The sequence below is a fragment of the Aspergillus pseudonomiae genome (genome assembly GCF_009193645.1).
Source record: "Aspergillus pseudonomiae strain CBS 119388 unplaced genomic scaffold BDV37scaffold_14, whole genome shotgun sequence".
Taxonomy (NCBI): domain Eukaryota; kingdom Fungi; phylum Ascomycota; class Eurotiomycetes; order Eurotiales; family Aspergillaceae; genus Aspergillus; species Aspergillus pseudonomiae.
The window spans coordinates 294,259-316,883 of NW_022476006.1; the positions used below are offsets into that span (position 1 = coordinate 294,259).

The 22,625-nt window shown below is 47.8% G+C and overlaps 10 protein-coding genes across 10 annotated transcripts; 6 read left to right on the plus strand and 4 right to left on the minus strand.

The window, feature by feature from the left end:
• Positions 1–539: 539 nt before the first annotated feature.
• On the plus strand, positions 540–1,571 carry BDV37DRAFT_46685 (histidine phosphatase family protein). Its single transcript, XM_032090710.1, has one exon. It carries the CDS (start codon positions 727–729, stop codon positions 1,363–1,365), a length of 639 nt encoding a protein of 212 aa, XP_031944203.1. The 5' UTR covers positions 540–726; the 3' UTR covers positions 1,366–1,571.
• Positions 1,572–3,497: 1,926 nt separating this feature from the next.
• Positions 3,498–4,158, plus strand: BDV37DRAFT_280494 (uncharacterized protein; the record flags this gene model as incomplete). The annotated part of the gene is made up of 3 exons (XM_032086584.1): positions 3,498–3,554; positions 3,605–3,680; positions 3,746–4,158. The coding sequence occupies 3 exons, from the start codon at positions 3,498–3,500 to the stop codon at positions 4,156–4,158; spliced, it is 546 nt and encodes a 181-aa protein (XP_031944204.1).
• A 670-nt stretch (positions 4,159–4,828) lies between these two features.
• Positions 4,829–6,630, plus strand: BDV37DRAFT_46668 (alpha/beta hydrolase). The gene has a single exon (XM_032090709.1). It carries the CDS (start codon positions 5,128–5,130, stop codon positions 6,343–6,345), a length of 1,218 nt encoding a protein of 405 aa, XP_031944205.1. The 5' UTR covers positions 4,829–5,127; the 3' UTR covers positions 6,346–6,630.
• A 648-nt stretch (positions 6,631–7,278) lies between these two features.
• BDV37DRAFT_269610 (uncharacterized protein) lies at positions 7,279–8,631 on the minus strand (the record flags this gene model as incomplete). The annotated part of the gene is made up of 2 exons (XM_032084395.1): positions 7,279–8,422; positions 8,474–8,631. 2 exons carry the CDS (start codon positions 8,629–8,631, stop codon positions 7,279–7,281), a joined length of 1,302 nt encoding a protein of 433 aa, XP_031944206.1.
• Positions 8,632–9,292: 661 nt separating this feature from the next.
• On the plus strand, positions 9,293–11,188 carry BDV37DRAFT_269611 (MFS general substrate transporter; the record flags this gene model as incomplete). The annotated part of the gene is made up of 7 exons (XM_032084396.1): positions 9,293–9,403; positions 9,464–9,488; positions 9,580–9,758; positions 9,906–10,045; positions 10,112–10,466; positions 10,523–10,762; positions 10,832–11,188. The coding sequence occupies 7 exons, from the start codon at positions 9,293–9,295 to the stop codon at positions 11,186–11,188; spliced, it is 1,407 nt and encodes a 468-aa protein (XP_031944207.1).
• BDV37DRAFT_46703 (fungal specific transcription factor domain-containing protein) lies at positions 11,088–12,201 on the minus strand. Its single transcript, XM_032090711.1, has one exon. It carries the CDS (start codon positions 12,056–12,058, stop codon positions 11,324–11,326), a length of 735 nt encoding a protein of 244 aa, XP_031944208.1. The 5' UTR covers positions 12,059–12,201; the 3' UTR covers positions 11,088–11,323.
• BDV37DRAFT_46729 (fungal specific transcription factor domain-containing protein) lies at positions 12,202–13,636 on the minus strand. The gene is made up of 4 exons (XM_032090712.1): positions 13,617–13,636; positions 13,317–13,558; positions 13,176–13,271; positions 12,202–13,109 (listed from the first exon to the last, which is right to left on the minus strand). Exons 2-4 carry the CDS (start codon positions 13,329–13,331, stop codon positions 12,345–12,347), a joined length of 876 nt encoding a protein of 291 aa, XP_031944209.1. The 5' UTR covers positions 13,332–13,558; positions 13,617–13,636; the 3' UTR covers positions 12,202–12,344.
• A 996-nt stretch (positions 13,637–14,632) lies between these two features.
• On the plus strand, positions 14,633–15,966 carry BDV37DRAFT_291591 (HET domain-containing protein; the record flags this gene model as incomplete). Its single annotated transcript, XM_032088983.1, has 3 exons — positions 14,633–14,790; positions 14,847–15,620; positions 15,659–15,966. The coding sequence occupies exons 1-3, from the start codon at positions 14,736–14,738 to the stop codon at positions 15,964–15,966; spliced, it is 1,137 nt and encodes a 378-aa protein (XP_031944210.1). The 5' UTR covers positions 14,633–14,735.
• Positions 15,967–16,036: 70 nt separating this feature from the next.
• On the plus strand, positions 16,037–16,778 carry BDV37DRAFT_242156 (uncharacterized protein). Its single transcript, XM_032081276.1, has one exon. It carries the CDS (start codon positions 16,465–16,467, stop codon positions 16,681–16,683), a length of 219 nt encoding a protein of 72 aa, XP_031944211.1. The 5' UTR covers positions 16,037–16,464; the 3' UTR covers positions 16,684–16,778.
• A 2,764-nt stretch (positions 16,779–19,542) lies between these two features.
• On the minus strand, positions 19,543–20,968 carry BDV37DRAFT_280500 (SET domain-containing protein; the record flags this gene model as incomplete). The annotated part of the gene is made up of 4 exons (XM_032086585.1): positions 19,543–19,994; positions 20,096–20,184; positions 20,239–20,264; positions 20,336–20,968. The coding sequence occupies 4 exons, from the start codon at positions 20,966–20,968 to the stop codon at positions 19,543–19,545; spliced, it is 1,200 nt and encodes a 399-aa protein (XP_031944212.1).
• Positions 20,969–22,625: the final 1,657 nt, after the last annotated feature.

The following is a 22,625-nucleotide window of genomic DNA, read 5'->3' on the forward strand; positions in this document are numbered from 1 at the left end:
GCTAAGTACATATTCACGAAGAGTTGGAGAGATAGAGGCGATCGAGATTATATCGACCTCTAGGATAGTGAGCTCATTCAGTTGAACAGCGGATTTAAGGTTGGAAATGCACCCGACATGGATCCAATAGGAGGTCGGGAACTGTTCAACATGTAACATGCATCGCGGTCTGTTACCGCGAGCTTCTAATTGGCTGTTGCTTTTCGGGACCTGCTCGGGTTTAGTTCAAGAGGCCAACAGGGGTAGAAAAGGTGGGCCGCGGGTTGTCTGACTGAGAAGGACCAATTTGCTTCCTCACGTGTGCCCAAGTTGTCATCGTTGCGACGGATCGACCCGCCATCAGTTGAGCCCATGATATAGTTCTCAGAATTTATTGAGTCCCACAGCAAAGATCGACAGTCTCGTAAGAATCGGGCGCAAGACTAGGTTCGACATAAGAGATACCTCGACGGCGCCAAGAAAATGTTCTCCATCTGAATGGCCAATGGTTTCGTCTAGAGGGAAGCTAGTCGATAGTTTCCTGGGAGGGTCCAGCCCATCCAAAGATCTCTCAGTCTTCCTGGTCAACGGAGCTGATAATCATAGCGCTGCTCCGGGAGAAATATGTCACGCAATACGCCACAGAAATTACCACTTCGGCCCGAGATTTGCCGACGGCTGGTTGAGCTGTATTTAGAGCTAGCAAGACCCTGGATGGACAGATAGTGAGCACTTTTGTTCCTCAATATGGCCTCGAAGGTCCATCTCGTCCGCCACGCAGAATCGGTCCACAATGTCACTCATGACTTCTCTCAGTTGGATCCTGAGTTGACCCCTCTTGGCCTTCAGCAAGCCACAAGGCTCGGCCAGCTATTCCCCTACGCCCCCCAGGTGGGTGTCATCATCACCTCTCCACTCAAACGAGCTGTTCAAACCACCCTCACGGCTTTTTCGCATATCCTTGATAAACGGTATTTCGACCCCGGCTCTGGGTACGGAGTGGAGGATGGCGCAGTCCTTTTCTTGGAACCGGATTTGCAAGAGAGAAGTGCTCTTACCTGTGATACGGGGTCCCCAACTAGGGTCCTGGAAGCGGCTTTTCCGAGGCTAGGTTTCCAGGATTTGGCTGAGGGTTGGCAAGTGAAAGAGGACTTCTATTCTCCCGCCGACGAAGCTGTGGAGGAGCGGGCACAGAAGATGAGATCTCGTATTGCCGCAGTTTGTGAGGATCTTCAACACCAAGGACGGACGGACGTTGTGGTTGTAACTCACGGGGTGTTCATGAGATTCTTATTGGGAGACCCAGACATTGATCTGCCGAAAGCAGGCTGGAGGAGCTATGCTGTTGGGAACCACAGCTCCGATGTTGTTCTGTCGCCTCTCTAGTGACAGCTCGGTCTGCCTCACTGGTTACTTCCTGTGTGAGCTTGATTGTGTGGAAGTGGCCCCCCTCATTGTGGCTAGTTTCGTGGACGAGTTTTCTACTCCAACTCTCTTAGGAACAATAGTTAACAAAGAAATGATGGCGCTGGAAGCAGCTCTGATGATCTTTATATAAATATATCACTCTTCATCTGGATAGTCATTTGAATCCGTCTTCTACATGAGAAATTTGCCCTCAAATAACAGTGTTGGAATAGAAGACCTCTTGAAAGATATGACACGGATCAACATTGGACAAACTTTTAACGAAGAAGGCCCACAAATGCTGCGGACCATAGAGCAGCACACGACGAGACGGCGAAAGACCGAACTTCTGGAAACTAGATCATCCAGCGTCAACTGATTACTCTGTTGTTTTATCCTTCATTCAGTAGTTGAAAAACGTCCATGTTCCTCACCATGCAGTTGTAGTTTGACTGACACCCTAGTTCCGAACGTATATCCCGCGTACCAGAGCAGCTCCGCATAGATTCGACGATCCCAGTAGCAGTATCGCATGGAGTGGACTGCCCTGAGCCCCGGATCCTACAGGTTGGATGCAATCTATAATTATCATGACTAGGAGAATCAATAGGAGCACGTTGCTCTTTGTCAGATACTTGGTCCTCTGACAAAGCCACCGGATGATTAATGGCTGGGTTTGACAGTGATGAAGTACTCCCCACGGCAGCGGTCATATCCGATGGGCTTCTGCAGTCCATGCTCAATGAAATTGGTTGCGCGAAACCATTGCTGACTGTATTTGAATTGGGAGACTTCCTTGTGTGTGGTCTCACTTGTCTGCCTGAGCGAAACCATTGCAGAACCTCCTCACGGCAGATACTAACTCTGCCTTCCGAGGTGCAGGATAAACTGCATGCCAGGGCAAAAGAGATATATATATCATTGCTCCATCGTGGTTGTTGAATCAGCAACTAATGAAGATGGGCATGTGTTGGAAAGGACTTCTACCAGATTCTGACCCACTAGGATGGTGAACAGCGGGTTTCTCGGGTAGACGTGAGTTCCTACGATACCGGCAGTCCATAGGAACGATTGATTCTACCGACACGAGGCACAAGCACCACAGTTGCTTTTGTTGGAGGCACCCAGAGCTCGTGCCCTGATGCCTCTGCAAACTCCAGCACTGCTTCGATTGTACTGGCTCGCAAGGCAGTATCTACTTGTCTTTCCTTACCTTCACGGCCCCCTAGCAGGTACCGATACGCTATTAAACGCGTCCCTGACTTTCTTCCGGAGCCCTTGCCGAGGTATCTTTAACAGTGGGCAGTCTATCAAGACGTGGACTGCTGTTTCTTGTGCGCCACATGCGCAATGACCGTCGCAGGGTACACTCTTTTTTTTCTTTTATTCATACTCTGGCCCCTCGCCTATGTTGGATCCCAAGACCACATGACCATATGATACACCACATGTGAAGTAGTAGGCTACCCCTGGTAGCCTAGGAGGCTGGTGAGCTGGGCAGTAGGAAGGCAGCTACTTTGGTTATAAATAGCTGTAACTGCTCACATAGTTGAATGATCATCACACTTGTACCTCAATTCAGGGTTACAACTGCCTAAGCGATATGTAGGATCCCACTATCTAGTCCTTATATATTTATATATATATATGTATATGTATATATCTAAGTACATGACCCATTACTTCCTAACGAATTTAGAGCCTCGCCACGGCCTGTGGTTGCCTACATGCCTGCTGTTCTGTTCTGCGGCCCTGTGGCTCGTGGCTTTCAAACCTCTGCGATGCCTCTGCGAAGTCCAGTACTGCGCCTAAGACGCTGCTGTCTTGTCTATCACCCTGTTTACCTTGCTTGCCTTGTGATCCTCCTCCCAACATGTCTGATATGTCGTTAAATGCGTTGCCAATTTTCCTCCGCAGTGTTGGTGGAGACCTTTCCATCTTGGACGGTCAACTAGAATATGAATGACTGTCTCTACTGCTCCACATTCGCACTTATCATCATCCCCGAAGCCATGTAGTTTACCGTGTGTTGCTAGCCATGAGTGGCTAGTTCGGAGCTGGATAAGCAGGTAGGCTTGATTCCAGGGTAGTGAGCCATAGAGCCTCCGGGTATGGATCGACGCTGCTGGGGATCTCAAGGGGCACAGACTGTCGGTGTTCTGGAACAAGTATATCATATATTACAGGAATCACGTCGGACGATTACTAACCAAGCCAGCAACACAACCGACAGAATCCCTCAATCCTCGGAAATGCAGGAACTACGAAAGGAAGTATCAGAACTCACCGCGATAGTACGCGATCTTCGCAACGGCATGGCCACAACCCAGACGTCACAAACTAACGCCAGCGCGTGAAGAAGTTGGGCAACCACTTGCAACATTATCATTGGTGGTATCTTCTTCAACGAGGGCAACCCGGGCGGAGCTGGGTCTGCCAGTGATAAGACTGGACACCAACCAAGCCCCCCCCAGATGCCATCAAAAGTCCTGCAAGAACCAATCCAGCTCCAGCAAATCGTCGGTGCCTTGGGACTCTAGAGCGAGACGGAGAACATCCGAATTGAAGGAGTTAAAAACAGCGCCGCGAAACATCGTCAAGGCTTTCGCGGAGCGAGACCAAGACGTGAAGCTACTCCGGGAACGATCGGAATCGCCGCAGGCTCTCTCGGGAGTGGAGCTTCAGCGAGAACAACGGTATCCTATCAAATTGGACGCACTCCGGAAAACCGACGTCTTTGACGATCTGGAAAAGGAGAAGAGCAACTTCTAGGAGAATTTCGCTACAAAGAACAGAGGTTCTTAGATAAGAATAATCCAGTGGCTGAGAGGTGGAAAAGCATACAGATCAATGGCGGTCTATCTGGCAAAGGAAAGCGAGGCCATGGCACTCTTAAGCCACCGACTGGTCTATGTCGGTGGTGAAGTAGTCTTCTCGAAAGTCTTTCAACACCAGCTCCAACCAGTCCGCCGCCACAACTGCCAACAGTGCGGACATAAAGCAGCTCGATGTCGCCGCAATCGCATACTGCACATAGTTCCGCTTCTCCGTCAACTCCGGGTCCCTCCGGGCCCCGCCAACAAAAGCACGCTTTTCCTTACTGGTAACCAAGTATTTGTCATTTCGCGCATACGCCAGCGCTGATAATACTGATACGCGAGCAATTGGTAATATAGAGCCTCTAGAATGAGTTCAACTCACAACGTACAATTAACCACATATCTAATTGGGTTAGATTAGCCCTATATAGGAATAGCGTATAAGAATTGTCTCAATATCTCACTATACTTAATGACGTGCTTCCAAATCTTTGTCGATTTTGCCCCGTCAATAGCGTCAAATCTTGTTGATTTTATCGCGCAATAACCCTGCCAAATCTTGGATAATTTTATTCAATGATAGACTGTTCCAAGCGTTATAAGATGCTGAGTCTTATAGTGCTATTTTTAGTGATTTCATCTGAGGATCCGCTAATAAATTCGCCATAGAGATCAATCGGTTTTGATAGTCAATCCGAACAGGTGTTCTAGGCTCATGACAAATATGTGATCGGTCTCTGTCTAGAGATAACCCGGGATGGGAAGTTTTTGTGATGTCGTAATTATTTGCTCACGATAATGTGGCTCTGGGAGTATATAAGAAGATTGAAAAACGCATTCTCTAAAAGACAATTTTGAAGGAACCCAAGTTGGCTCATATCCTCGCTCCTCGCCTTTATCGATTGGCCCAACAACAACAACCATGAAGACTTTCACTTCTGCCTTGATCGGTGCTGCTGCATTGGCACAGAACGTCAATTCCTCTCCTGTTTCTGGTCCTGCTGGACTGGAATTCCCCAATGTGACCGGGTTGATGAATCATACCGTTCACGTTTCCAACGGCGGATCAGCCCATTGCGTCTCCGGCACCGTTAAAGTCAACGCAACAACCGACAAAAACCTCAAGTTCGCGTACAACTTGCCCTCTAATCAGTCGCAAGTAACTCAGACACTCGTCCGCCTGTGGTCGTCAGGCGGGGATGGCTACGTGAAATCCCTCACGAGCGGCACCCAACGGGTCACCGGCAGCTACGATATCGAGGCGACCTATTGTCTGCCTGCAGGCGAAAACTCAAAGACAACCAAGGTCCAGCTCCTCACGCACGGTATTGGCGTGGACCGCCACTACTGGGACTTTGCCTCGGGATACAGCTACGTCGACACCGCCGCGGCCGCAGGGTATGCCACATTCCTGTACAACCGTCTCGGCGTTGGCGCATCGTCAAAGGAAGACCCATTGAATGCCGTGCAATCGCCACTTGAGCTGGAGATTCTCGCGGCACTGGCAAGCAAACTTCGCCAAGGTACTCTTGGTGACCGCGCCTTTTCGACTGTCGTGGGTGTAGGCCACTCGTTTGGGAGCATCCTGACCCAGGGTGTCACCGCGGCTTACCCAAAGACCCTCGACGCCGCAGTGCTGACGGGATTTACACTCAATTCGGACGGTCTGCCTGGTTTTGGCCTGGGTCTTAATGCAGCCATTGCCTCGGAAACCCAGCCATACCGCTTCAGTGGGCTCTCTGCTGGATACCTTGTCGCTGGGACGCCCGTGTCGAATCAGATTGCGTTTTTCTACGACCCGGGTTTTGACCCCGAAATCCTATCACTGGCAGATGCCACCAAGGGAAGCTTCACTCTGGGTGAACTTTTCACGTTAACGCACGTTCTCAATGCAACAAGCGAATTCCAAGGTCCCGTTGCGGTCGTTGCTGGAAATGAAGATTTGCCTTTCTGTAACGGAAACTGCAGTTCTCCGACCAATATTTTGGCTGACCTTGTGCCTGCGCTGTATCCGGAAGTATCAGAGAAGGATATTGCTACCTATGTGGCTCCTGCTGTAGGTCACGCCTTGAACTTGCATTATGCGGCGCCGGGTGCTTTCAACTTCATTCAGGACTTTCTCAAGAAGCACAATGTGTAAGGGTCGAGACTAGGGGCATGAGACCTATGAAGACCACGGCATACTGCAGGCAGAAGTGTTCTGGGCTTGACTGCGAGCTCTGTCATCATTGATGTCTGCGCTAGTGGTAGTCGTCTGTAATAAAGGCAAGAGATTCAGATGTTTGTTGAAGATAAATAGGGGGGTTGTAAATTACAAGAACAATAATTCCACGTTTTCTATAAGAGGTTCCGCCTTGTTTTTGTTTAGGTATCTATGTTTACTACTCCTCGAGTGTTAGTTATTGTTTATGTATGCTTACTCAGATAAACTAATGCCAGGGATAGGCCTACTCCGAACATAGAAAGCATATGTGGCTTTACAAATTAATCCCGTTTCTGCCCCTGTTTTAGTACCAGCCCAATTCTTAGATATGAATTCCCTTCCATCATGGAATGATATCTCCCTTGCATTGGAGTTAATGTCTCATGCCTATTCCGTCATACTGAGATTCATACCTAAATGAAACTATCAATCATGGGTTAATCCTGAAGGTTTCATGGAGCACATTAAATGTGTTATTTGCCGCTGTGTTTGGGCTAGAAAACGGCTCACTATGAAGACATAAGCTATATCACTGCAGTAGAAGAACAAACTGTCTATTCTTACCAGTACATTGAAGGTCCATGGCGGAGACTTCAAAACGCCAGACAGTCTTGCCTGAAAAGTTATGGGGTGGTAATGTTCGCCACGGAACCCCCTCCTCCCATGAAGAAAGCACCGGGGATAGTCAATCAGTCCAGGACCATACCACTCGATTTGGTATCCCAATACAATCAAGCCATGCTTATCTATCTCTCGCACATATACCTGAGGAAAAGTCGTATACTGAATACCACAAATACTATAACATTGATCAAGCTGGGCCCGGGGTGATTGCTCTGAAAGGTTTCACGATACTATCTCGTTTCTTATTCATTCTATCTTTGGCAGCGGAATTGCCACAACATCAAGTTGACTCCACCGTGACGCTAGCACACGCCCGTCCTTGAACGTCGCTAGTACATGATCGTTAAACCTATCAAGCACAGCTATATCCTCCAATGGATTTGCGTTAAGAACAAGAAAGTCAGCGGCAAATCCAGGCGCAATTTGTCCAAGAAACCTGTCTTGCTTCAGCAGGCGAGCAGGGGTAATAGTGGCACTCTGGAGGATTTCCAAGGCTGTCTGTACACTGCTGCGGATAGCGAACTCTTTATTCTGTGCAAAGTGCAGTGGCCCTAAGAGATCTGTTCCGAAACATATATCTACACCAGCTTCGCTAGCGAGCTTGAGTGCATGCAACCCCTTGTGCAGCACCTCGCGATTCTTCTGGGACGAAGCCGGGGGCATGAACCCGCGGAACTCCGGCGAGTCCATTGTTGCGTACGTTACTAGAGTCGGTGTAAGGAAGACCCCCTGCTCCTTCATCAACTTCGCGGTGGCCTTATCGAGGAGATTTCCGTGTTCGATTCCCTTCACCCCTTGGCGGATTGCTTGTTGGATGGCCTGCGGTGTGTACGCGTGGGAAGTGACATACGTTCCCGCATTGTTAGCTACAGTGACAATGGCTTTGATCTCTTCGTCGGAAAATTGGAGATGGTGGATCTGGTCCGATGGACTGGCGACACCGCCCCCTCCCATGATTTTGATAAAGTCTGATCCTTGTCGTATTTCCTCGCGAGCGTATTTCAGACATTGTTCCACACCGTCCACAATACGTCCAATGCCGTTCACGTGTCCCGCACAGCATTCATTGGGGTCGTGCTGTTGGCGACGATCTCCATGACCACCTGTCTGTGAGAGAGCGTGTCCGGCAATGAACAATCGTGGCCCGGGTATCACACCCTCCTGGATTGAGTCCTTTAATGCCAGGGATGCCCCTCCACAGTCTCGTACCGTTGTGAATCCTCGGTTCAGCATGGATTGACAGACGCTTGGCTGACGGAGAAGGCTGAGGCTATCGCTGAGATCCTTCAGGTCTCGTAGGCTTGCAGATCCTGGGACAGCAGCGATATGCACATGGCAGTCGATAAGACCGGGGCAGATAAACTTGCCATTCAGGTCAATACGGATGGTACTAGACTCGGTATCGTCCAATTCAGCTGCACTGCCAACGGACGAAATTAACCCGCCGGAGAGCTTCACTGATGTGTTTTCGGTGATGCTCCCGGTGACAGGATCGATTATATTGGCGTTGGTAAAGATGTATGTCTGCTGGGGTTCTGGTTGCCAAGGCTTGATAATGTGCCGAAGATCGGGCAGAGTAACATGTGACGGCGTGGCCATGATAAGACAGAGGGACAAAGATCTAAGAAAGATAGCGTTTGCCTTAGGAACTCATCAGCTAGCTTGAAAGCACCGGTTGCTTGTATTGAAACATAGTCGCTTTATCGGGCATATATAAGTCATAAAGAGAGGATGGCTTACTCAGCTATGCAGCGGCGGGTACATGTACCCGCCTCTAAGACCCACGTCAAACGAAATGGACCCATTTAGCGTGCGGGTCCATGTACCCGCAGCACGAGTAAACTAACCCTTCAGCCATTAGGCTTTGACACACCTTTCCATCTTTGGACTACCGTCGTCGAATCTTCTCCGTCAGGCGCAGGGGGCAACTGCAAGAAAAAGGAATCTTTGGCAAAGCCATACAGCTTGGGCGAATCATGGGATATTTGACGAACCCTACCTGCCCTTGCGTATGGACTGGATGGCTTAGGAAAAACCGTCCAATGCAGATGTGGATCCATCAAAGATAATCTGGGGTGCGGGGTTTAGCGTTATCGCTCGTTATTGCAATCCCTTGATGACCCTTGTAAGGCTATAAGAAGCCATCTGACGCAGATATCTCTGGCATACTCTCTATAGTTCGTTGGTAGCAATTGAGAAGTTGTATATATCATTCATCCCTTCAAAACCCTTCTTCATCGACACACAAAAAAAGACCAGAATGTTGGAAGAATCCGAGAAGGCCGTTCCGGAAACGCCAACGGCAGCATTCCTTGATCCGGAGGACGAGAGACGTGTGAAAAGAAAGATCGATTGTGTTGTCCTTCCATTGGTGAGTATACGATAGCTTTGTTTGGCCATAAAGATATAGAGTGCTGAAAGTAGGAACAAGATGTGTCTTGTCTTCTTTTCTCAATGTAAGCCACCATCAAGATCAGGCAGTTGCTATGCATTGTGCCAACCATCCCCTTTTGGGGTGAAACCCTTGCTGATGACGCCAGAGTTCAGACCTCGACAAGCAGAGCTTAAGCTATGCTAGCGTGTTTGGAATGATAGAAGACCTAGACCTCCATGGTTCACAGTTTTCATGGCTGGGATCTATCTTCTATGTTGGGCAGCTAGTATCAGAGTTTCCAGCTATGTACCTGATGAGCCGCTTGCCGCTCACTAGATTTGTTGCTTGTACAGTGTGAGTCTGGCCGCTGCGTAACTCTTTCAAGGAACCCCACTAAAATGAATGGATCAAGGGTCGTCTGGGGAGGGATATGCATGGTAAGGGCTCTTCGTTCGTTCCAAGCATATGATGTCCAAGAATAATTGGAATGTTTCTATAGTGTCTGGCAGCTGCGACGGCTTTCCCATCATTTATGGCAGTGCGGTTTTGTTTGGGCTTGGCTGAAGGCGCTGTATCACCGGCTTTCGTTACCCTAACCAGTATCTGGTATAAAAAGACGGAACATCCCATGCGCATAGGGTAGGATACCCCCGTGTACAAGTCTTTCCATTTGTCTTGAGCTGGCTATTAACGTGTGGATATTAGTTTGTGGATCAGTTGCAACGGGCTCGCTCAGATTGTCGGGGCTTTGATGATGTACGGAATCGGCCATCAAGAAATAAATATTGCCCAGTGGAAAGCCATGTTCCTCATATGTGGTGGCCTAACGATGCTCGTGGGCATTTTATTTTTCTTTCTCATGCCCACGGGTCCTGCTACAGCTTGGTTCCTCAAGCCTCATGAGCGGGAGATAGCCACGAAGCGACTGCAGGCAGAAAGTGAAGGCGGGGATCACACCCATTTCTCTATATCACAGTTGACAGAGGCAGTTGGTGATATTAGAGCATATTTGAGCTTCCTTTTTGGTGTTCTTATTACACTTCCCTCGCCCGTTATTGCAGTAAGTATCTTGAAGTCCTGGGTCCATCATAGTTACTCACGATTCCCGGAACACAGTTCGCATCTCTAATTATTCACTATTTGGGATATTCGAATTTCGACACAATGCTGTACACTTCACCGTCAGGTGCGATTCAGATCATTTTCGTATGGGTTGGGATCATTTTCTGCTGGCTCTGGCCAAACCGCCGGTGCGCCATCGTGATCGGACTCTGCATTGTACCCCTCACTGGGATTGTCCTCCTCTTTGCCCTCCCGTTGTCAGCGGGCTGGGGTATGATTGTTGCGTCTTGGCTGGTATGAATCCAAGACCCTAGAACAGCTCCTGGTTCCTAAGTACGAATCCAAAGCTCACAGACCATAGAGGCCTCCGTGATTTCAAATGTCTTCTCAATCCTTCTCAGTCTAAATGCTTCAAACACACGTGGGAACACAAAGAAGGCAATTGTGAACGCTTTATTCTTCGTCGGCTATGCCGTAGGGGCTATTTGCGGACCACTGCTTTGGAACACCGAGTACGCACCCCGCTACCGAAGTGGCCTTGTTTTGGCCCTTGTTAGCTGGCTTGTCTTCATTCCATCCGTGGCAGTTTATTGGCTTTCTTGTATTTATGAAAACAAACGCCGATCTGCAGTCCAGATGGAGGTGAGCGAGCATGTGGCCGAAGTGGCCGGGAGGGATATGACCGATAAGGAGGACAAGCAGTTCCGGTATACCACTTAATGTATTCCGCCTTTCAATCTGCTTCTCAGAACGTTGCATTCACCAATGGAAGCCATGGCTTCATTTATATTCCTGTCGATCATATACACTGTATGAAAATGACAAGTGATCGTCGGAGTTGAGCAAAAATCGATTCTATAATTCATCATCGTGGTCCAGTGTACTGCCTGCGTAAAGTCCATCAAATCCCAGCAGATGTTGGTCGGAAAATGAACAGTCCTCCAGCAATGTCCCAATATCATCGAAAAGCGCTCCACTATACCCTTGGTAATAGGGTTGATCATTTGATGTCTCTTTCCCTGGCTCATCTAGACGTCTTTCCCACGATGTCCTATAATAAGGCTGATGATTATCTACCACGAATTCAGCGCTGTCTCGGTTTTGTGGCTCATTGGGTTGCAGGGTTGTATCAGACAATTGTGTGAGATTGAGATCGCCGTAATCAAAGCCCGGTTCTCCTTGGTGAGACATGGCTGCCAATGCTTTGTTGACGACCGCCTGAAAAATATCCACGTGTTTCAGGGCATTCCTTGCAAAGTCACTGCCACAGGCAATAAAATGTAGGGATTTCATTGCTGTGCTTACTCTAGAATAAGATTTGAGCCTAGGATAGAGAATACTTTCCAGAAGGATAATGATAGTGGCAGAGCTGCAGCAGTGCAAGTCGGTATGGGAGAAACGAGCTAGCTGCCGGCGATTTCTGAGAAGGTCGATCAGGTCAATTATTTGTTCCGCATGTTGGACGCAGGCCTTTGACAGTTCTTGGATCTCTGCACTCGCGATAGTATCGTCTGTCCGGCTCTCTTTGTTGGTCACGTAGTTTCGCACTTTACTGATCAGGGCAGCACGACTGATATAGGTCCAAACCATACAGTAGTGGAGTTGTAGGTGTACATTAAGCCTTAGAGAGACACCATCCAGCCTTGTTAATTCAGCTGGTAGCTCTTCCTTCCAGGAAAGAAGTTGCCTCCGAATTTCTTCTGTGGCATAGCTATCCAGTGCTCTGTGAAAGGAGTTAACAATACAAAGCCGATCTGAAGATCTGGCTATAGCATAATACTATGGACACCTCACCTTGACTGAATTGCCTTGTTGAGTAGCAGAGTTAGTTTTGTATACGCCACCAGTCTCTCGGCACGAAACGAATTAGAGGAGTCTAAATCTGCCCGTCGCCGGGGGAGGGGGCAATCGATATCGTTGCATTGGAGCGTTTCCGGATACCCGAGAGAGATAGCGACACGCCTTTAATAATGAGAACAAATAAAATAAAAAAGGTAATAAAAAGAAGGGGAAAAAATGGAAAGTGAGTGGGCCATCCGTACCGTTCAATGCTATATGTCGTCCAAAAAACACGGTTCCGGATCTCTGACAGTTGTGGGGGTAGATTAGAGCCGGCAGATCTTCGATGTAGACCGAGGCAGATCGCACTGCGCAAGGCAAGGCCGAGATATGTGTAGCATGTATTAGTATTATGGATTGGTAGAGAGTAAAGGGCTGCCAAAAGACAGCTTAGCACCCCTTCCAAGGAGGGACATGTTATTATCCGTGGTATAAGGTGCTGCGCATGCCGAAAAAACCTAGCACCAGGAATACCAGTCTGTTCTATGTTTACTCCTTCCGCATCACTGTCAGGGCGATCTTGATGAAGATGAGCGAACTGACTGCCCATGGAAAAGACAGTGAAGGCCAAACAAATCAATTTGGCGTCGGCAATAGACGTAGCAAAACCGCTCCTATATAGTGCGTGTAGCTGACTACGAAATGTAGCCTCGTCAAAATAGTACCAGTTTGCCTCAGCATAACAGAAGAACGTTGAAATAAGCACCTCAGCTTCTGTTTGTGATGGGAAATCTTTCAAGATCTGGTTCATCATATAGTCCTCATACTCACTATATGATTCGTTTCCAGGGTAGAACAAAGACTATCGAAGAGATAGAGAGCATAATTAGACTCAGGCTTATACACAAGAGATCTTCATCAGGCATACACTATAGTCAGAGAAATCCGGTCTCTCGGTTTGAGCAATTGCCTCAGTCGCTGAATCTAGGAAATCTTTATGTGCTAGCGCCTCATGCCCTCCTGACTAAACTGTTAATATATTGCAATAGGTTTCTATTATAGAACTTACTAAATGTAGCTGCATTAGAGGCTGGTAGTGTAGTCGTAGATTCAGGTGCTAGCTTCTCCTCTGAGGTAGCGCCGACATAACCGAGCTCCCTTGTAGACTGATTTACAGCAGATGCTGTGTTAGAATTCATGAAAATTTTCATTAAATGAGCTGACTGATCTGCCGTAAGACCAATCTCAGGATAGAATCTGTTGAACTCTGCTGCAGCATCTTTGTGATCGATTGTATCCTCATCGAAATGACTGGAGATATTAGGTAAGATCACTCTTCAGCAAAAGATACTCAACAAAGCGTTTATACCTATATGGTAGAGCAGTCGCTTCTACCTCCTCTGATTCAAAGACACAGCTCGAGTTGGTCTTGTTGCAATTTTGGCACTTATCAGGCGAGACGAGCACACATCGTCGCTTACGTAGGCGACAGGCGGTGCAAGCTTTAATGATACGTTTGCGCTGTTCCAGTGGTACTTTAGGATGAAACCGTCTGGATGAGGCTCTTTTTAGTTGGTCGGACATAGTTGAGGTGGATAGCAATGGACTACTACCTGCTGTCAAGATGTCTCCATCGCCTTGACATTTGTCACTACAAGGTCGGCACTTCCGAGGTATCATGTGACCTCACCCCAGCTTTCCCATTAATAACCATGGTTGAACTCAATGTCAGTCATTGATTACTATCGCTAGTCTTCTTCAGGGCCCAAGCCCAACCCCTAGGCCCACAGGCCCATTATGGGCCCCTATACTAAGCCCAAGGCCCATCGTGGCCCCTAGACTCGGGCCCAGAGCCCAACCCACCGTGGGCTTGGGCCGGGGTTGGGCCGTGAAGAAGCATAGTTGCCAGTCAAGTACGACGACGCTGCAGTGACAAAGCAACCACATATTATGGATGTCTATAAATACCTAGTCCTCCACGCCCTTGTTCCCCTCTGTTTCAACCATCATGATGACATCGTCAAATATCTTCTGACAATACTGGAAGGTGGTTTCTTCTGTCATGGGGAGTTGTGAATCGTGCCTTCGCCCACCAAAGAAAAGTTCACATGGGAACACAGAGGAGCCGTGTTCTCTATGCGATTCTATAGTCGGTAATGGACCTAACCTGGCTGGAACTGAGCCTACCAGGTCCCTCTTCCATGACCAGTGTACATGGTGCTCGTTAGAACTGGACTCTATGACAAGACTATGTGAATTTTGTGAATATATGAGACTTGGCCATCTTGTTCAAACACATGAGAATAAATGCAGGACCCGATCGGATGATACATTACCTGAAAATATTCGCTGTCTGGATCGCTTATGTACATTCTCGATTGGGCTAGCGCGCGACTTGGTCGAGCGCAGCAAAAAGTGTGATTTGTGTCACAGTTTTGTACAGGTACTAGGGTAAAGAATCCAACATCACACATTGACTAGGGTAAGAATGACCTTGCGCACGTGGGAGAGGTTCTTTGATCTGCAGCTAGTTTCTGAGGACGGTGAGTATGGAGGAGAATTGAAAGTGGAAGCTTCCTTGAGGGCTAACAGGTTAAAGGTGAGGATGATACTTTAAATGCTCCGATATCTTACAGGTACCTTGGGTCCATACGACAGCCATCCACTCGCCTTTTGAATATGACGCAACGACCTAGGCCAATGGTGAACTGGGAACACGTCTCTAGCTGGCTGCGAGGCTGCGACCTGCACCGCGAGTGCTCTAGCCAGCGACAACTGTGCACCCAACCGACTGGCCTCCGAGTTATAGATGTTGAGCGAGGGTGTATTGTGGACGCCCCACCGGATTGTTTTTATGCTGCATTGAGTTATGTCTGGGGTGTCAGAACAGGCAGCGAGCAGTTCGAAGCGACCGCTGCAAACTTGAGTGAGCTGGAGCAGGAAGGGTACTTATTGAAACAGGGCCTGCCAGCCACACTGTATGATGCGATAGTTGCATGCAGGAAACTCCACATCCCGTATTTATGGATTGACCGACTCTGCATCCTTCAAGGCAAAGAATCATCGCACGAAGCCGAGATCCAAATCAATGCCTTGGGCGATATTTATCGCCGTTCAGTAGTCACCTTGGTGGCGATGGCTGGTGAAGATGCCTGTTATGGTTTACCTGGAGTGTCGTCCAAACAGAGAGATACAGCCATTTCAGTCTGTACGCAGGGGATATTCATGATACAAATGCACCCGGACTATGCCCTGAATCTTCGCAATTCCAAATGGTCGACTCGTAGTTGGACATTTCAGGAGGCGGTTCTCTCCTCACGACTGATACTTTTCTCTGACTCTAATGTGTTTTTTGAATGTCTTCATGGGGAGGGTGTCAATGTCGAGGATTCAACGATACAAAGCGGACAGGCGCTAGATTGGGAGGTTATGAACCTATCTCAGTCTTCCTTACCCTCCCAGTCTGTCATCGAGGCTGGTGTATATCATTTCAATTCTTATTCCCTCACGCATTCTTACCGCATACTCGTGATGGACTTTACGACAAGAAAGCTATTCTACGTGCCTTTGTAGGAATCCTCAATTCTAAATATGGATCTGACCACTACTTTGGACTACCATTCTGCGAGCTCGACCGTGCTATGTTATGGTGGCCGAGGAATGGAAAATATCCGCCAAGAATCCCGAGAGAGGGCGAAGTCCTGCCGTCATGGTCCTAGGTCTCAATAAAGAGCCCAATCGATGTTTTATGGACTAGCTCCCCGGGCAGTAAAGAATCTAGTGACACGGATACTTTCTTCAGTACAAATACTTGTACTCCCCTTGCAGTGTGGGCCGTAGCGACTGACTGCCTGGGGACCTGTCGTTTGCGTATTATTGCACCACAATCAAGCACAGAAAACAGATCTCTACCATCAAAAAAGAATCACCTTGGGTATGAAAGGCATACGAGTTGGAGTGCACTTGCAGTGGTACTAGCCTAGAAAAAGGAGTGCTTTCCAGGGCCAATCCCTCCTTCACTACAGGACGATCTCACATGCTCGCATTATCATCACATTATTCGTTCAACCTGGCCATCGCTCAACGTTCTATGCAACGAAGCCCATCGCTTGAATGAAACGACTCCAAACTTGAACCACAAGTTTAAGCAGTTCTATATTGAACGTGCCTGCCATCCAGGGAGAATTCTCGTTCACAGCCAGTTTCTTCGGCTTGGAATGACTGCCCGTGCTACAAGCCGAAAGGAACGCTCTCCCTGGCTGGCGCAAGTTTGTCTACAATGGCATGTGGAAGCGGACTCTGGCGCGCTTCACGGTGCAGATGTGGCAACAGAACAGCGGTGCCAACGTGATGGCCTACATAAGTTGACTGCTGCCGCCCATAAACAAGCTACACAGCGAGCTAACCAACGCAGTATGTCGTGTACATCTTCATGATGGCGAACCTAACCGGCAACATCAACCTCATCTCCTCGGGCATCCAATATGCGCTCTTCATCGTCTTCACGACGATCATGTTCTTCTTCATTAATAAAACGGGCCGCCATCCTCTTCTGATCTACGGGGCGCTGGACATGGGCTACTGCCATTTTGTCGTGGGCGGCATCCTCTCGTCGGGCGAGTATGTCCCCGGAGGCGTGGGCGGAAACGAAAACGTCCTGATTCGCGTCACTGGATCCCCCTCCCACGCCATCATCGCCTTTTCGTATATGTTGATCATCATCTACGCGGTCACTCTGGCCCCCGTCTGCTGGGTCTACGCGGCCGAGGTCTGGTCGCTCGAGACCCGCGCCACCGGCATGGGTATCACGGCCATCGGCAACTGGCTCTTCAACTTCGCCCTGGGCCTCTACATCCCTCCCAGATTCCAGAATATCATTTGGAAGATGTTCATCGTCTTCGGCGTCATGTGTATACTGGCCGCGATCCAGTTCTATTTCACCTACCCCGAGGCATGCGGCAACACCCTTGAGGAAATCGAAGAGATGTTTTCCCCCAGCGGCCCCAAGCCCTGGCAGACCCAGCCCGGTAACTCCAAGCTGGATGCGCTCGTTGACGATGTCCGCGCGAATCACAAGCATATTAACATGGGGGCAACGGAGAGCAAGGCCGGTGCAGGGAGGTTGTACAGGTCGCTTAAGCGTTTCCCTTTGTGATGGCTTTAGGGAAACATCGTGTTTTATACGGTGGAGTAAGGGAGCTGTCCCGGGCCAAATATCCATTTTCAGTAGCTGTTCTCAGCATCGTACCTTAAATTCGAACGTCAAGGAATGGCAAAGTATGTATGTTGTGCAGAATATTCGTTGAAACTTTGCCCTTCGAGTAGGATATATAATCATGATCTACTCTCTTATTCAAACAAACCAGTATATTATTACATAAAACAAAGTTACTCAGCAGGACAGACTTCGTCAAGGATAGCATGACATAAGACTTTAGTGGGTCGATAGTTGTCCTATACCGACTAACTGTAGTTCGAGTCCTTTGTAAACCAGAGAACTGAAACACACTGTAGAGCTGAATGTTGGCCTCCTGCAACCCTGCTCATCGCTGGATGATACAAGACGAACTTGCTAATGAATCTCCCCTGAAATCCAATTTTGGATAGATGTGTACACCGTCTAAAGCAATATAGGGCTCTATACTCGGGACATTCCGTAGGATAATACTACCGACCATCTATATGACACGCAAGTTTCTAGTCACGAAGCACGTAAAAGGCTACTTTAGCGCGTGCATTGTCTTTGGTAGAAAAGACAGGTTTTATTAAACCGAAATAACTCTATAAAATGGCAAGGTTTTGTACAGCAGTGGTCCAGTTTCGCGAACACTTAGTTTGCCTTTGTTTACACAAGGCAGTGCGTTATGAAGGAGTATGTCTACTCTGTCTGTATATACTATGCCGTTCTCATACGGGGAGCCGAGGAAGAGAGCACAAGACAATGTGTCAATCTATCCTATATAAGTATTTGCGATTAGAAAGCAGGTATACTGCAGTGAAATACAACCTGGTCAGCCACAACTGCATAATAATGCCCCATGAGGCGTACATCAAACTTTGGTGAGTTGAGGAATATGAAGTATAGTTAGCCGATACATGGAGCTTGATTTGTGTATGCTGAAGTGGATCTTTGCGCCTTTGTTAATGTCACTCAGGCAGTTCCTATACATTGTAGCTAGCTTAATACGCAACCGGAAGCCTGCCAGCAACGAAATAGGCGAGACAACAGTCTTGACCTTGGAACTCTGCCCACGCACAAACTTCATAAACCTTAACACCGACGTGGCATGCCGGATCTTGGAAATAGTTGTAGTAAATAATCTGTTGAGCCCCCTCAAAAATATCGTCCGCGTACGCCCTCATTTCCCCCGTTCCCTAACTTGAACTTTCCCCGCCGTCTCAAACACATCAGTAACAGGGTTAGGTATGTGGAATGCGGATAAAACTAGGGGTAATTTCTTATGCTGGATAGGCAAGCGGTACATGTCAGATCCATCGCAGATCTGACCTATGGATGTGCTGTACCTACATGGTCCCGCTCGCCTCGTCACATTTTATCAATATCCACAGAGGACCTACGCATAGCAAAACCCTAAACTTAGGACGCACTCGCCCGGCAAGTACGGCAGCCTGTCCTGGCTTTCAGTCACTTTTGCACTGTGTGTGTCGTTTGTGTAGTCATGTAGATCGGCCCTTATCATTATTTCGCTCAGTAGAGACGCAAACTAAGGTTTTCTCAAATCATAAATCGGGTCGTATCGCCAGCAGCAAAGTAGTCGATATAATGACAGGTAGCACCAGATCGTGCTGACGGAGATGTTCGGCTTACTAACGAGTTCGTCTCTTTGCATCAGTAGATGAGTAAAAGACACCGTCTCCTCCCACTCCGCAACAACGGCTCTCCTCATTTAGTCTATTCACTGTCTAGTAATATGCTTTATCGATATCTCTCTGAATTTAAAATATTATATGAAAGGGGCTTGGATAAAGTCATTTGTTTCTCTTACAGCTGACCTCCCTGTATTCGTAGTTTGCACAATTGCGTACAGGTCCGTTACCTGCCGATGCATCAAATTCGAGCAGTCAACTTGACGGATCCTTTGCATTGATAGGATGCTTGATACTGGAAATGGTCTGTGTCGTGTATGTAAAATACATCAACTAGAGTTGATTGGAGATTGGGGTAAACCCACGGCTAACCCGCCTCAAACCTCTTGAAAAACCTGCCCTAATCACAACTCTCGGTCTAATAGTACTTCAAACAGTACCGTGGCCATTGCAAGTAAACTTTACAGTCAAGCCACGCAGGTCCCGATTCTTTTCATCCACGTCCAGTGTTTTTCCGGCGCGCTCATGATCCGGACAACATCGTGGATATTACTCTCAGCGTCCCTCTTCCTCCAAATAGCACAACCATGGGTGAAGGCGCGGAACGCATATTCCAGCGCGCCGTCCTTGTGACCCACCGCATTAAACTCGTACGCCGCCAGCCTGTAGGCTGTCGCAATGGCATCGTGAGTAAGCTCGCTTCGCACTAGCTCAATCAAGGCCTCCGCCATCTCCGTGGTTGCGGCAGAGTATTCGGACCAATCATCGAGGGCGCGTTTGTAGGTGAGGATGGACTGGATGTTGCGATCGGACCTGACTCTGTCCTCCGGTGCCAAGCTGCAGAGCTGGCATGTACACTCGAACCCCCAGTTTGCAAGATCATTTTGACGTTGAGTATATGGAACCAGTGTGTCAATATCTGATGTGTTGCAAGAAATCAATCAGGACGTGTACTTGGTTAGCAGTGTCTTGATGGACATCTCTTTGCGATATTAAGGCTGGGTCTGTCGGATTACTCACAGGAAATGGTTATCTCCTCCCCGGGGGGAATATCATCGATTGCATAAATAGTTTGGACCAGAGTTTCGGGATCGAATTGATAGGCAGCACTGACATGCAAGTTTAGGAGAAGGGCGCAGCTTTGGGAAGGGGAGGGGGTTTACTTTGGGCGACAAGCATGGTTCAATCGCTAAAAGAATAATAGTTCAGCGATGATGAGTCAGATAATTATACAGGGGCCAGGAAAGGCTAAAACCTTACAGATATTTGAAGAAAAACAGCTCGATGATCCGCAGAGTCTGGGATGGTGACACCGAAACTATTCGTGTTCAAGATCTCATCCAGGATATCGCCGTCACCGTATGCCAGTAAGTTCAATAGCCGAGTCGAAATCTCCCGGGGAAGTTGACGCACAGCCTCCCACTGCAGCCGTAGTCGATTCTCCTCATCGGTTTCGTCTATTCCCTCATGGACTACCATGGCTGGTTTCTCAGAGATAATAGCATCACCCGCACGGATGTCTTTGCTAGCGACCAGGCCTGTGCGTTTCCCGGGGATTTGGACTTCGATGAATGGAGAGGATAGCGGTGTGGCGCCTGTACTTCCCCGGGACGGTTCATGAGATATATCAAATGCCTTGGCAACAGAATCTGTTGTTATGAAGGCTGTGACATGGTCATCTTCAAGAGTTCGACTTAGATGGACAAACAGGTCTGAGGCGGACTCTGTATGGCCAATGCTGCTCAACTGAGGTATGTCTTGACTGTCCTCGGACAACGGAGCAAATCGTTTCCTCATTACATTGTACCATACTGGTGTGATGCCCTCTGAAAGGCACAAGCCTCCAATATGACTTAGCGCTGTAGGGATGATTGAAAGATTGGTGGTGGTCATTGCAGGTGTAATATGGGGAAACCAAAGAGTCTTGCAAGACAAAACAGCCAATGCCTTTAAGACGCTAGGGAACAATGGGATAGAAAGCGGACAGATATTCTCCTATTTTTAAAGGCTCTCGGGGGTGTACAGGTACTTTGTAATCTCACTATTGAAGATAGACATCTACAGCTATTGTTATTAATCTCATAGCCATGGTGTCCACACCGTGGTCTGCGGATTGCAACTTCTTGAGATCTACGCCACCAGTCAACATGTCAGGAGTCACTGTCTGAAATACATTACTAAACTACTTGAGTCAAACTGTCTTACCTGATTATATAAAGAATTAATACATAATATGTTTGCTGAAACTAGTCCTTTTGTAGTACAACTAGAACCCCGCATATTATATTGTAGCTTTATTGCGCCCCAGAACTCAGAACGTTGCCAAATCCAGGCGAGGGAGTGTACCAGTCACGGCCAAGGAATTCCAACGGGTCGCGATGGTACGAACGTACTCCGTACCGTGCATTGGGTACCTATCTACGACATCAGACGTGTCTTGATTGTACATGTCATAGCTTACTTCAACTGAAAATGCAGTACACCGATCACTCGTCTAAACAGCGATCTTAGAACACGTCATTCGCACCATATTTAACCTTTCACGAAGCAATAAGTATGCAATAGACATGCAATAGATATGTAATAGTTACGCACCAATCACTAACGATCCTCAAATAGAGCAATAGTCGTATCAACATGCTCCAAGGTCCAGTTCAGGTGATATAAAGGTCCTATCGCAGCACATCTAGATGGCTTGAATGCTGTCAACATCACTGCTCACTTGTTACTTTGTTTCAAATAGCACATATCCTTTTTCTGTTTACCCCTTATCCGAACTCACCCTAGGACAAAAGCCGATTATCCAAAATGCAGTTCCTTCCGCTCCTGACTTTGTTTTTGGCGTTTGCGATGGCATTCCCGGAGAAGGAGGCTGTGGAGCCAAACAGAATACTGGTATGAAGGGTCTTTTCATCCAAATGGCAGGCACCTGTAGTGCTTTGACCTCCTAGATCAGAGAGATTGCTGTATGATAGATATGGAGAGCTAATGACAAACTTCATAACAGGGTGTAAGTGATAACTCTCTGGCTTGCCGCACCGATACATTCCTAACGGTCTAATGGCACGTGGCAGAGCGTGAGTGGTGACATATCCCCCAACCTGGGATGACAATCTAGGCAGAGGGTTGACTATCATAATTATTGGTAGAGAGAGAATGTTTGTATCCTGACCTGAAACAGATTGCTGAGTATAGTGCTAACAATAATATGAATATATAGCTAGTGAGTATTGATAGTATTTGAGAAGCCTATGACTGAGGACATAGAGCTGATTACTATGGATACTATTAGAAGGTGAGTGATATCTGAGAAATTGGTGATTCAAGGATTTAAAGACACTAATAACAATGAATAGCTTGTGAGTGCTGGTATTTTCTGATTAATAGTGATCACTTCAAAGCTGACATGGTTAATAGAAAGTAAGCGGCGACCAATCTGGAGAGGAAGACGGACTGGGCTAATGACTCATGAATTTAAACTTATATAGAAGGTACGCCATGAGTAGCTATTATCAAAAAGGTTGGCTGAGCTAACAAGAATCAAAAATTA

Coding starts and splice junctions, on each gene's coding strand:
- BDV37DRAFT_46685 (XM_032090710.1), top strand. CDS start 727: ATGGCCTCGAAGGTCCATCTCGTCCGCCACGCAGAATCGGTCCACAAT.
- BDV37DRAFT_46668 (XM_032090709.1), top strand. CDS start 5,128: ATGAAGACTTTCACTTCTGCCTTGATCGGTGCTGCTGCATTGGCACAG.
- BDV37DRAFT_46703 (XM_032090711.1), bottom strand. CDS start 12,058: ATGGTTTGGACCTATATCAGTCGTGCTGCCCTGATCAGTAAAGTGCGA.
- BDV37DRAFT_46729 (XM_032090712.1), bottom strand. Junction 13,110..13,175: donor CGGATTTCTCTGACTATAGT/GTATGCCTGATG, acceptor TCTCTTCGATAG/TCTTTGTTCTACCCTGGAAA.
- BDV37DRAFT_242156 (XM_032081276.1), top strand. CDS start 16,465: ATGACTGCCCGTGCTACAAGCCGAAAGGAACGCTCTCCCTGGCTGGCG.